Source organism: Ambystoma mexicanum, chromosome 14 (genome assembly GCF_040938575.1).
Source record: "Ambystoma mexicanum isolate Mex_15411 chromosome 14, UKY_AmexF1_1, whole genome shotgun sequence".
NCBI classification, from domain to species: Eukaryota; Metazoa; Chordata; class Amphibia; order Caudata; family Ambystomatidae; genus Ambystoma; species Ambystoma mexicanum.
The window spans coordinates 563,677,514-563,691,382 of NC_090940.1; the positions used below are offsets into that span (position 1 = coordinate 563,677,514).

The 13,869-nt window shown below is 44.4% G+C and overlaps 1 protein-coding gene across 2 annotated transcripts in view; it reads right to left on the reverse strand.

The window, feature by feature from the left end:
* Positions 1–13,869, reverse strand: part of SLC24A4 (solute carrier family 24 member 4) — an 873,854-nt gene that overhangs the window by 176,675 nt on the left and 683,310 nt on the right. For both annotated transcript variants that reach the window (XM_069637921.1, XM_069637920.1), the window contains exon 12: positions 3,649–3,799. In XM_069637921.1, the coding sequence (XP_069494022.1) occupies positions 3,649–3,799 (151 nt within the window). The remainder of the gene's footprint in view (positions 1–3,648; positions 3,800–13,869) is intronic.

Sequence of the window (13,869 nt, forward strand, 5' to 3'; positions counted from 1 at the left end):
CTCATTCTCTTTGCCCCGTTTGATATCTCACCCAGTAAGGTGCAGAATGAGTCATGTTGTCAAACTAGAAATTATATCGTGCCTCCTATTGCTATGAATATATGTATATTGGCCTACGCCAAGCTGCTAACAAGCTGCTTATAAACTACATGTGAATAAACTCGCATTGCAAGGTCCTGACCTTAGAAACCATGTAAACTGTCATTTTGGGTTAAGCCGCCATTTTAGGTTTTCTTGCTCTATAAAGTCACCATGTGAGCTAAAATGGTAGCCTATGTTACTCAGAACAGAACTTGATTGTCATGACCTCTGTACAGCTAATGTATAACTTGCCTGCAGGCCACTTGTTAGGGTCATGAGCTGAGACCTTGTCCTTCTGCTGACCTGTGTGCAATGGATTACCTGTATCACCGAAACTGATCTATAATTGAATGAGAACACCTGCTTAACTATATTGTATAAATTAAGTCCCGCATTGTAATGCTAGGCCTAGAGCATACATTACCATTTCTTCTTGTTAAGGTATAAACCTAAGATGAACTAGATTTGACCTGGCAAGGGACCCTAGACAGTAACTTATTTATGGAATGGTTAACCTGCAGAAAGGCTGGACAACAGGCTGGAGAAATGTATAAAAGCCTGACTGTTTCAATGAATATTTGCACTCACTGAGCACACCGAACCACGCAAGTTCGCTGTGTTGTACTGAGGGTTGATAGCTATCTGAATTTTGTTCTGTTCTTTTGTACCTGGATTCAGTATAAAATAAAGTGCTTTGTATGTTCCTTTGTAACCTGTGTTTGGTGTGTTTCCTTTTTGGTTACCCTGCCTCATATTATTTCCTTGTTTTCACAATGTCTTCATTGTTGGCATAAAAAGGCCACAGATTTATTTTCACAATATTTTTCACAATATAATAAACTCAAAACACTGCATACACACTTTGTGAAAATAGTTCTGAAGGTGCAGCGACTGCTCTGTGTCCAAAACTTGCTTCCCCTTTTCCCAATCAAGTCCACAGTAGGCCAATGCTCCCACAATCATTCTTGTCTGAGCCCCGCCTGCCCTTGCAGGTGTTCCTGGGCTGGGGGAGTACTGTTTATCCAGGGGAAGCTGAGCCCTCATTGCTACGACCAGCGCCTCTGCCGCTTAGGCCCCCAAGAAGCGCTGGTCCTGAGGAGAGTGAAGACTCTTCCGTCTTTCCCCCGGCTCATTTAGAGTCTGTATCTTCCCACTGGTCACCAAAACACCGCCGAAAAACATGTCCTTCGGTGCAGCGGGCATCCTTCGGCTTGAGTTTGATTCTCCGGCAGCGGGAGACAGGCTGGCTTATATGCAGCCTGGCACACCCCCTCCTATTGTTGCCCTTTGCAGGCATTTCCCCGCCCAGAAAGCATCTCTCTCACTCGCCAAGTTCCCTACAATTCAATTTAAGTGAATGGGCTTTCACCCGCCAAAAGCAAAATCAGGTATTTTTACCCGCAGTGGGGTGACAAAACATTGAGAGCTATGCCTTCAGTTCTGTGAGAGGGAATCTGTTTTCAGTGTTGATTACGATGACATAATCCCCACTGAAAGCGGACTCCCTCTTACAGAACCAGCGTTTTGTGGGGATGATAGTGACATTTTCTTTTTTTTCCTAATTTGTTTTAGCCTTTAGCACTAGCATGTGCTTTTCAGGTGGTGCTAAACATGCTATGGCAAGTAAAGAACAGGTCAATGGGAAGCACAGCACTGGGAAAACTCAGAACACAGTCTTATCCCAGAGAATAAAACCTGTGTTCTGAGCTACCTGATTGGCTAGCGCCCGCACCCATGGTGCTGACGTACTTGGTGTGAAAGAGATAAAAACATCTGCAGCTGTACCAGAATCTTGATCAGGGTTGTCATTAGGGGGTCGCCAAGGGTCGCAACTGCTACCCCTGTGGTCTCCCTTGTTACCCCTAGGAAAAAAGAAAAAAAAACGTTTTTTTTAAATTACTTTTTAATGGAAACTTCTGGGACATGGCCAGCGCCATGTGCCTCTTTGTTTCTGGAGTGGCTGGCATTCTTGTTCAGGCCTCTTAAAAAAAAAACAGGGGGTTTCACAAGTGTAACGCTTTGAGCAGTGAACCTAAATAAGAAAGAATAGGAATAACAAATCATTTGTCTTTCTGGAATTCTATACATTATTTGCTAGACTCATTAAAGGTTTATTTCAGGCACACTAAAGAGGTGAGTCACTGATTTAGTCTGTCCTTAAACACCTCAAATTCACAATGCAGACACAAACCTCCAAAAAGCATTTAGAGTAGAATAAGCATCCATTTTGGTCTTTGTATTTAGCATTTCGCAAGTAGCAGTTTTAGCATGTTTTGTCTGCCGTTGTCTCTGTTACGATCATCACAAGACCTTCCATCTCAGTGTCCTCGGTCACTTGACAAAATCCTTGTGCCAAAAAGCTTGTGTACAGTGTAGAAATGTTTGACCAGAGCACATCAAGTGGCCATTGATTTGATTGCGCCACAATTAATGTTTTGTTGTGAGGTGTTTATCTTTCACATCTCCCTGGCATGCTGATCAGGATGTTTGTTTGCATCTATGAGGTAACGAGTACCCCAGGTATGGGATGTCAGTGCTTTCCCTATTTTGCCAATCTCTGAAGCCTGAAAAGTAGATCGATGCAGGCTTGACATGCGGCCAACTTTGCACCAGACCTGCAGATGAACTGGCCTGCTGTTAAATCTCAGTTAGCAGTTTAGTGGTATCCACTACAGATACCACTAAATTTGCTATTTGACTGTGAGAACATTCAAACATGTAATTGCTCATTTTACTATAGCCGGTAAAATAGCTCAGAGAGTATAGCGCTTGCTGCTGTGATTTGTGGGAGTGATCTGCTGGTTCGAATCTGGTTTAACCCAACTCATCCTTTCACACTTCTGAGGTTGAAAAATGAGTAGCAACACAGATTGAGTGATGTTGTATGTATATTTATAAAGCGCTTAAGCATAACTGCTATATAATAACACATCATTATCATTTGGCCTTGGACCTCTCCTTTCATTCACTATACTATGGGCCTATACACACTTATATTAATAATACATATGGTGGTCCATTTTTGTATTAAATCTATATCATATTAGTGATATCGTAACCACGTTTTTGTAGTGTACTTAGCAACAATGCTATGTCATGCTAGTTCCTGTTTTGTCAAGGGGTGAAAGGTAGTGTTTCATCACTTCAGTGATGTCACTTCGTGGTGGGGTAAAATGACATCACTTCATGTGATGTCATCAGAAGTCAAGGGTCATGTGATGTCACTTCCGCTACCCCAGGCATTTTGGTGAAATTACGTCCCTGATCTTGATCTGTAAACTCACTGAGGAACGCTAGAAGAAAACTCGCCCACGGTATTTGTCAAACAATAAGAGTACTCATCTCTTTTCCTTGGTGGCATGGAACGTTTACAAAATATTCTACATTGGCTGGTGGACTGAGAAATAATGCATTAATGGGCGAGGGCCAAAGACAGAGAAAGAACTTGATGTTGTGTGAATTAGCTGAAGGGATCACGTTTATTGATTTGCACCTAGAGACCTTGTATGGATTCCTTGTGTTGGCACTCTGGAGTCTGCACCGTCCCACACCAAACCCTTTACTCACCTGGTACTGTAAAGGGTGTCAGGTGATTTGACTCTTCCTCTTCCTGTAGCTCATCTTTGTCCACGAACACATTTCCATTCTCAATGGTCTCCGGTTTCCCGTCCAAGCTGGTGGTGCTCACGCCGTTGGCAGAATGGAGAAGCCTCTGACGCTGCAACGAGAAGACATTAAAGTCAATTCATTTGGGGCTCATTCTCCAATTCATCACATCGAAGCATTGTTCCTTCCATTATGCCATCATCACCTCCTGCAAGAAAGTAAGGAACCCATAATTTATCATTACCATCCTACTCTTCTGTACAGAATAGTAGGATGGCAATGATAAGTGAAAGACCTTTACCCCAAACCTTCTGGAGCTCTGACCCCATCATGGTTACTCAGTAAATGGCCCTACCTCTGTCAGCCCTAGATATCAAAGTCATTGGTGAGGGATCATGGGAGTTGTAGTCCACAACATATAGGGGGCACATCATAAGTGACCATGCCTCAGATGATCTTTTGATTCCAGGATGCAGACTACAGTGGCCTGTTTATGTCTCCCAATCCCTGGGTGAACAGTGCCCTGCTGTTAAAGCTCACGTGACCAGCAGGGTCACCTGTTGCACAGATGACACATCCATGTCATTCCCATCCCATTTCCCACCAAAACAGGCAACAACAAGCACAACAAATAAAGTCGAAAAGCTCTGCAGCAAACACAATGTTGGGGGTAATTGTATTGGGGCAGTAAAGTTGAAGCTGGGGATCAATAGAGTTGTCCATGATTTCAAGAGCGGGCAGGGCAAGGGCACACTGCATGGTCCTGGTTGGCACTACCTGTCATCCAGTTGCATATTCATAAGAAGACAAAAAATAGGGTTTCAAGAGTTTCACAGAAACACTAGTCCAGGAGTGAGTGATTGTAAACCGAAAAAGATGTAATTTTGTCTGCTGTCGCTTTTTTTCAATACAACAAGAACAAATACTTAAGTGGAGTTCCGTCAAAACTTTAGTCAACATACTGGCTGGACTAGTCTGATGGGTGTTTTGTCTGTGATGTAAAATTCACACACTCAAGTTGGTTAGCCCTATTTAGGCACTAGGAGTATGAACTGGCAGTATAATGAAGAATTTTTGTACCAGAGTCCCATATTGTTTTACATCTGTATACTTTCATAACATGGGAACCCCCCACCCCCAAATTGCCTAAATGAGGACCAACAAACGTCCTTTATATTTTGTCCACAGTGTTATTGTATGTGAGTGGGTATCTGCGGAATGGACTAACACTATTAGCCTGCCACCTGTACAATGCTCACTGGCTTGGACACAGCTGTGGAAGAAAATAGGCATTAGAATTAAATCATGTTAAGTTACAATGTATGTGTAAGTAAAAAATGAGAAGAAAAATGAACACTAAATAACTGTACTCTTTTATGAGGGCTGTGCCCTACAATCCTTTCACCGGCCTGGCAAAGTTGGAGGACTGCCTCTTGAAATATATATCCTTACTAACAAGATGGATTTCTGTTTTGGCACTGTGAGGGCGCAGAAGTAGAGGCTGACAGAAAGCTGGTATAATTGTGGGCAAGGACTTGAAAAAGAGAAAAGGAAACCTACTTTCCCTATCTCTAGGAGGCGGGGGGAGGTGTTCCCTGTCTCAACTGAAAGATCTAAGGTGGCTGTCAGGATGTCTGTCAACTCAAATTGTCCACCACCCAGTGTCATGAAAACCTTGCTTCTGATCCTCACTCTAAAAACAATAACTAAATTATTATTGTTCTGGCCGATCCCAGGAGAATGACTCCCTTCTCCTAAATTCAAGTTCCCAGCTTGTTCTAACAGTTCTATTCAGTTCAATACAGCCTTGTGTCTCACACCTTGTCAGGAGGAACAGCGCACATCCCATTCTAGTAATGTTCCATGCAATATTTCTCACGTGTTGTCAGAGGGAACAGCGCCCATCCCCTGTTAGGAATGTTCATGTAATATTTGTCACGTGTTGTATGGGGGAATGGCTCCTTTTCCCTGATACTAGAGTCCCAAACACTCTGGTACTCCCCCTTAGTCGGTTAGGAAAATATCTCCCTTTTCCCTGATGTACATTTTCAGATAGCCTGGAGGAATGACTCTGAAGATGGATTTGGGAGCCTACCACCAACCCGACCCCCCCACTTACTAAATTCATGACAAGAAAGAAAGCCAGGAAACACCGCAATCATCCATTTTATTTCGGACAGATTCCCAACGGATCAACGATTGACAAGTACGTTGAGAGGTATCCCCTCAGCCAGCCATACAGACCAGGTGGTACACATCTATCCCTGTGTGGATGAAGAGCCACAGACCATGCTCTGAGAGACCTATATGGACAGTCTGAACTGAGCACCAAAATGCCTTGTTGCTGACGTTGTTAGAGATAAGATGACATAGCAGCATTAGACGTGAAGCAAACGTGCCATCAGCACTTCAGGACACAAACACACACTCGAATACATGAATAACGTGAGCATACAGTTCTATAGTTAGAGGACAGACACATAAACATACTGTCATTTGCTTTTATTATTTTGCTATTAGCCATATGCAGCAACGCAGAAACCACAATGCACAAGAGATCCTGAGCAAAGCTTGCGAATAACCCTATGGAACTGCAGGAGCACCTATGGGACATGACAGATCCAAGTGTCACTAACCTATGGAGAATATAGTATAGCGTGGACATTGTAGAAACCGCATTACAATGGTTGTAGGGAAAGTACAGAAGACCTCAGACCACAGAGAAGGAGACGAGCTAAGCTGTTTCCAAACTGCACAGGGAGCAAGACGTGTCAGACGAGGCCCACAGCCAAGGTCAAGAGAAATGGATGACATTCCAATCCCCAGACGACAAGAGACCAGCTGCAGAAAACGTAAATAAATCCTCATAATTCGGAGCTGCAGAGCTCAAATCTGTTGTCTCGGAACACGTGACACGGCCGAAGCAGACAATCGACAGTGGTCAGCAGTGGGAAGGAGAGCTAGTATCAGGCTGCCAGAAACGTATTGCAACAAGTATGCAACAGTATGCAACAAGTGTTGCGCCGGACTGGAGAGCATTCTCATAAGGCAAAGGTAGTGCAAACAAGTTACAATACAGACACCTAATCTTTCTCATCACTGTGAAAAGGTGCACAGTGGGCTGGGGACGTCAGCTCTAGCCAATCACAGTAGGGGTGGGTAGCAATGGGCAAGAACCAATGGTAAGTCAACAACACTGCAACAATGTTAGAAATGTAGACTTTGGGGATGGACGAGGCCAGCCACCTGACATGCGAGGGCCAGTAGAAGAATAACATCTATAATGTCCTATATAGGTTATGAAATACTCAATACCCAATCATCCGGCCCAATATGTTTTCTGGAGAAGGGCCCAGGTTGTGACGAAATGCTGATGCCATTCGAGAGTAAAACTGGCCTGCAAGCCGAGGAAGAGTAAGATATGCAGGAATATTTCTCTGTTGCTGTGCTGATCCCTGTTGGTTTCAGTTCTCTGTGTATTCTGTTGAGGGTGTTGGGCCCTACAGGTCCGCGGACCTCCAGTATCCTTCTGGCATACATGGGAGTTCCTCCCAACAACTCCTTCCCTAGGGCCCCTTTTCGACAATACTGACGGTTGTCTACTTTTTCAAACAGCCTGGGGGAATGTCTCCATTCCCCAAGTCTTCTTGCACTTTACTGCCAGTACCTGCTACCGGCAGAATGACTCAGTTCTCCTGGTATCTTGCTCTCAGTTCATCACAATCAGGGGGAATGACTCCCTTCCCCATGTCTTCTTTCCATCAGGCCTCACACCTAGAACACCCAATTCTGGTTTCACCTCTTCTTTGACTTGGCCCACTAGGTTCACTTCCTTGCTAAGTACTGCCATGCGGAAGATGGCTCGTATTCCTTTCTGGTATTGGATCCCAGACCATGGTTTCTCTTTCGCCACTTCTTTGAATTGGCCCACTTTGTTCACTACCCTGCCAAGTACTGCCACAAAGACGATGACTCATTTCTTCATCTTGCTCTCTATCTTTATTTCTTCATCTTGCTATCTATCTTTGGGGTCCTCAACCCTTTTCTGACGGTTGGTGGCCTTGGGACTACCACCAACACGAGGAAGACATCTTCGGCTGCAAAAGTCACACTCTGTCACATTTGGGTCCATGATCCATCACTGGTGGTCAGTGGTTTTGATAATATCACTGACACAAGGAAGATACAAGGAAGATTTCCTGTCATGCAAAGTTCACTTGTACGCCCTTTCAAATTAGGGGATTGGTACGTGCCCCTGTTTCCCTATGTGCCATTACGCAGTTGCCAGAACCCTCTCAGGCCCCCACCGGTCAGCCCACTGTCTCCCATACCTTCTGGGGTCATCCCACTGGGCTCAGGTCTCTCCTGGGGTCTGCACTGGCCTTGTCTTGGTCTTTGGTGTCTTCCGATGGCTTGCTGCATCAGCACCTTTCACGGACTGCATGGTCCACTTCGCCCTGGAGGCTGAGCTACTGCCTCACAAGCTTCTTGCAGAGTCATGTATGAGAACTGCTAGAAATGCATATCTTCTTCTGAAGGCGTCCAGGTCCCGAGCCCTTTGACTCTCCAGCGCCAAACAGCTTCCACGAAAGCTGTTGCTCGGGGGGTGTCTTGACATTGTGTCAAGTCCCTCTTTGGTTTTTAAAGTCCATACATGTATGTTTCTTACTGGAAGGCTAGAACGCTCCTCTGAGTTTACAGAAGTGCTTTTCCTGCATCCATGCATCCTCTTTGTGTCAGTACCTGCCTCCCAGGTATTCTTTTTCGTCTCAGTACTGGAGTCAGTAAATGGTATAGCTAATGCAAGCGCTTGCAAGGGGAGATTGGCTAAAAGATAGTAGAGGTTTTGGTAAGGTTAGGTTGGGGATGTTGTACCTAATTCTAGCCAGGCATGTGTCCTTCTCTAGAGTGGGGAGTCCCTCCCCATGAGATCCTCCTGCATTGTACCAGCCCTCCCCCCGGGGGACTATAGGGTAGCGGCCTCACCCCCCTGGCCTCATGGAAATGGGCTACCCCTCGGTGAGAAGTGACGTGACCTGATGAATCATCACTGCATGCAGAAGCTAGAATATATCCAGCAGCACAAACCTTTGTTTATAACTCTGCAGACACAACTAATTTCCAGTTCAGCACACATTACACGGATGGCGGTAAGGATTTACCGGTACCGGTAAAATACTGGTACCGGTAAATCCTTACCGCCTTACTACGAGGTCCCTTTGCGGGTTGGGGGATTTAACGCCTGCTTTTTGCAGGCGTTAAAAACCAACCCGCAAAGGGACCCAGGGAGATAATTACGGTACCGCAATTTGCGGTACCGTAATTAGCGCCTTCCCCATTCCCATTGAGCCCTATGGGGCAAAAATGGCTTATAGCGCCATGGTTCTCCGCCATCCGTGTAATGAGGCATCCTAACTTCAAACAGAGCTCTGATGAGGGATTGCAGGTTTAAGTGGAATGAAAGTTCACAGCTGTGCCGATATCACTGAGAAGGTGTAGGGAGTGTTCCGATAGAGCTCAGGATTTGGCTGCTTTCATATAAGAAGCTATTGTGCTAATTGGGAATTGAGAAAAACCTCCTTAATTAAAGGATAGTTCCGGGACTTTTTTTTTATTGTCCCTACGGTTCGGCCATGTGTTTTTAAGCATAAATCGGTAGATGGTAGAAAACTTTCCTATGGACCTTACCCGACTTTTCGTCCATTAACGCACTCGAAATCAGCCGCCATTTTCTGATAATCCTATCATTTCCCCCCATCGCCCTGGCTCACCTGCTTTTGCGGCACTAAATCAAATCCCCCGCCCCTGAAACAGACTTTATCAAAACATTCATATTCCCCGCCTCTATCCGTGACGTGACTGTGCTGCGTAGGCAAACGCGCCCAGGCGTCTTCTACGCGACTCCACACAGAACCCGGAAATCAACACAGATCAGCTCACAACACAGCGCGCCACAATTCGGAATATGAAACTGTACTTTTAAATCAAACCGCAAGATTGTAAATTTGGTAAAGTACATTTATTTGACATCAAATGTTTAGAGAATATGCAGCGATTTTCATTTTTATTTGCTCACGTTCCAAAAAGTTTGTTTTGAGGCACGCGATGTTCCTTTGCTGTACACAGGGTCTTAGATCATCTCACAATACAGCGCCACAATTCGGAATATGAAGCTGTGGTTTAAAAGCAAACTGCAAGATTGTACATTTGGCAAAGTACATTTATTGGACATCACATGTTTAGAGAATATTCAGCGATTTGCATTTTTCTTTGCTCTCGATCCAAAATAGTTCGTCTTGAGGCAAGCGATGTTCGTGTGCAGTACACAGGGTGTTGGTTTACGATAAAATAAGCTCTTCGGTCGCACTGATAATCGCATGGCTGTTCCAACAACGAGGCACTAGGCCACCACAACGGTATGTATGTTGCATCTAGCCATTAGTACCGCGTAAGGGCATACTTGTACTTGGCGATCGTCCCATAAAATGGTCAGGGTGGTAACATTGTTCACACGGAGAAGCAACTGGCGGTTAAAAAACCCATCCGCCGGTGTCTGGTACTCGTGACACACACAATAATGAGTGATGTACCTGTTTTAAAAACATAAAAAATGAAATTAGTCTCCCCATCAGATCTTTATTAAAATTATTCATTTTATATATTAGGTCGGGAAATTATTTCATAGCTAGGACAGTGCAACTGGGTATTATACGTCATTTCCAGTAACCCACCCCCTCTCCTCTGCCTTTTTCACAGCCGCCTGAGCGCCAGTGGACCACTTCGTCAGCAGGGGAGAGGGAGAGAGAAAGCAGAAGCAAAGAGTAAGGTTTTGAGGTGCTTCCGTAAAAGGAGATTGTTCTCCTCAAGATAGTGCGCGGTACAAAACAATATGCCACATTGAACGAACAAGTACAACTTAACCCGTCTTTAAAGCTACTGTATAGTAATTAAATTGCGGTATAAACTCATCTAAAGAGTTACTTACATTATATTTGCATTTTCCATTGTGTCTGTGCGTAGGGCAGCCCCGAAATACCACTCCTTCTATGCCGACGTTATTTCTTCTAATGAACGAACATCAAATGGCTATCGTTTCTGAAATTTTATTCATTATCGTTTCTTACGTTATTGCACCACACCCCCAAAAAGAAGTCTTTCGGGATGGTCCCGGCCTGTCAAGGTCAAATAACAATAGAACCTTATACTGAGTCGTGGGCCATTCCGGCACCTGAGCAAAAAATCAAAGCAGCTGACCTTCACTTTGAACGAGCACACATTCCTAGTTAGCTACATTCAGTGTAAGGCCACCTCACAGGACTTGAAATTTACACTCCATCTTTGCATTTTGTCTGCGTGCTTTGCAGCCCCAGAGAACCATAAATACGGAGACATTCTATATTTTTTGAAAAATGATTTATATTACTGTTTGGTTTAATTTAATGCGCAAATGAACAAGGTTGGATAGACACATTGCATGTACACTGAGCAATCACTTTTATTTACACATTACATAGATACACATATTCAATGGGCCTGCGACATGAGCAGACTCGAGAGCAAAGTCACAGGTGACACCCGGGTGGTTCGCACTACTGCACGGTGAAGGGAGGGGCAAGGGTGGAGAGACACATTGCATGTACACTGAGCAATCACTTTCATTTACACATTACATAGATAGACATATTCAATGGGCCTGCGACATGAGCAGACTCGAGAGCAAAGCCACAGGTGACACCCGGGTGGTTCGCACTACTGCACGGTGAAGGGAGGGGCAAGGGTGGAGAGACACATTGCATGTACACTGAACAATCACTTTCATTTACACATTACATAGATAGACATATTCAATGGGCCTGCGACATGAGCAGACTCGAGAGCAAAGTCACAGGTGACACCCGGGTGGTTCGCACTACTGCACGGTGAAGGGAGGGGCAAGGGTGGAGAGACACATTGCATGTACACTGAGCAATCACTTTCATTTACACATTACATTGATAGACATATTCAATGGGCCTGCGACATGAGGAGACTCGAGAGAACAGACAATCAAATTACAATCATTTAAACCGTGATGTGTATTTCTCAATGAGCTCTTCTTTAGGTGGACATGGAACAGAGGCAATGTTGGGTGGCAATGCAGTTGTCCCCTGCACAGGTTCGTTCACAACTCCATGTATGTGCCTATCTAGGACATCAACGATAAGTCTCTCAATAAACTCATATTGCATATCCTCAAACACTGGTTTGATCACCCATTGTTTACTTCTTTTAGTGAAGGCCTTATTGTAGCGAAGCGTCCCTAAAGTTCCGGTCGTCCTACTTTGTTGACGGCCAACATTATGGTTATGTGCCAAGACCGCTAGAAGAGTCCGATTTATCATGCCCTCCATGCAAAAATGCAATCGTTTTGGCCTGTACTTTAGGCACATATTGTGGAACACCTCCAAATCTCCTGTGTGGCAGAATTCCGTGAGTCCCCTCAAATCTCTTGTTATAGTTTTATCAAATACAATCTTTTCAATGGCTTTGTGAGTGGGTGATGAAGGAATCAACCACTTCTTCTTCCGTGCCTCCTCTGTGGACAAATGGCCATGTTCACAATTGTGTAAATGTTGGTTTGTGTTCCAACGGTGAACATTGGTACAGTGTAGCATTACTGACCGCCATTTTTCCAGTAGAATTTCCAACGACCCTCCACATGTTTTTGAGCTCCACCAAAGATGGTTGCTGATTGACTTGGACCACTGTGAAATACCTTGCATATCTTTTTTTTTACCTGCAGCCGACATTTTTTTATTGATTGTTTTTGCAAGATGCCAAACGTCAAATTGGTGATTTATATTTTTGTACTCTTCTCTCATTGTCTTGGCAATTGAAACGTGTCTGTCCGTGGCTATCAGGTCGATCACCATTCCCCGCGATTGTAGTTCTTGCAATGATGCTACAAAGCCAACTTTCTCCATGGCCACTGAGGATGTACTTTGTGACACCTGCACGACCACCGAACTCACAATTTTCTTACTTTCCATGTCCTGAAAGTGGTAGGTGCAGTACTTGGCTGAAAATCCTGGGCTGTCGCACTATCCATCACCGGCTAGCCTGAACCGTTTGCCCGCGAATGTACTATCGATAGACATTTTTTCCATTCTCCAAACTTCGCTAATGGCTGGAAATAGATAATCGGTTTGGTATTTGTAGAACTGAGTTTTCGCAATGAAATGGATTCCCACAAACTGAAAGAAAGACTCTAACTTTTTAAAACTTGAACCACTAAAAAGTGCAGCCGCTGCACAAAGTAGATTGCCTGCTGGCAGTTGCCCCAGCATGGGTTGTGCAGACCATGAGAAAGGATGATATTTTGTACAGGTGGCATGTATTTTAAGGTTAGTGCCTCGAATTACACGAGTCACATTAATCAATGGCTCCCCACATACTTCCCCACCAACCGAATGCCCACATTTCATCCGAATAATAATATCAATCAAACAACTATCGAATACAATGAATTTGGCCTCTTTCCTTATACTGTCACTCTGCATCCCAGCTGGTTCGGCCTGTAACGTTGAGGACATGTCACTCACATGAAAGGTAGAATCTCTGATATCGTCTTCCGCTATGTTCAGTGATATTGATGGTGTTTCATTGTCGTCCACTTCATTCTCTTCCATTGCAACATCTGTTCCTTCTCCGGCGATGGGTGGATAAAACAATTTCTTCAACTTTCTCGCGGTCTTAGTTTTTGCGGGTGTGGATTCTGTGAATTGATCTCCGACTGCATCCGAACTACCAGGAGGACATTCACTATCAATGGCTGGTGGTGGTATAGCTCCGTTGTCAATCACTTGATATTCTTCCCATTGGCACGATGCATCTCCAGTCTCAAGTCCCTGCCAAAAGGTTTGACAAGCAACATCTCTCGTTCGCTTCACTGTCTGTGTAGATCTAGTTCGTACACCCACTCGCAACTAGAGGACAGATTGGAAAAGGGATGTTCAGTTTAAACACAACTTACAGTATTGAACTAATAACAGTGAAAAACAACATAATATAGTGACCAGGACACTAACCTTCTTTTGCTTTCTTTTCTTTGAAACTTTCTTGCCTCGAACTTCAACATCAGGACGCTGTTGCTCCGACTCGTGTGTGCATGTCTCCACTTCCTCTTGCGCTGCAACGACTATA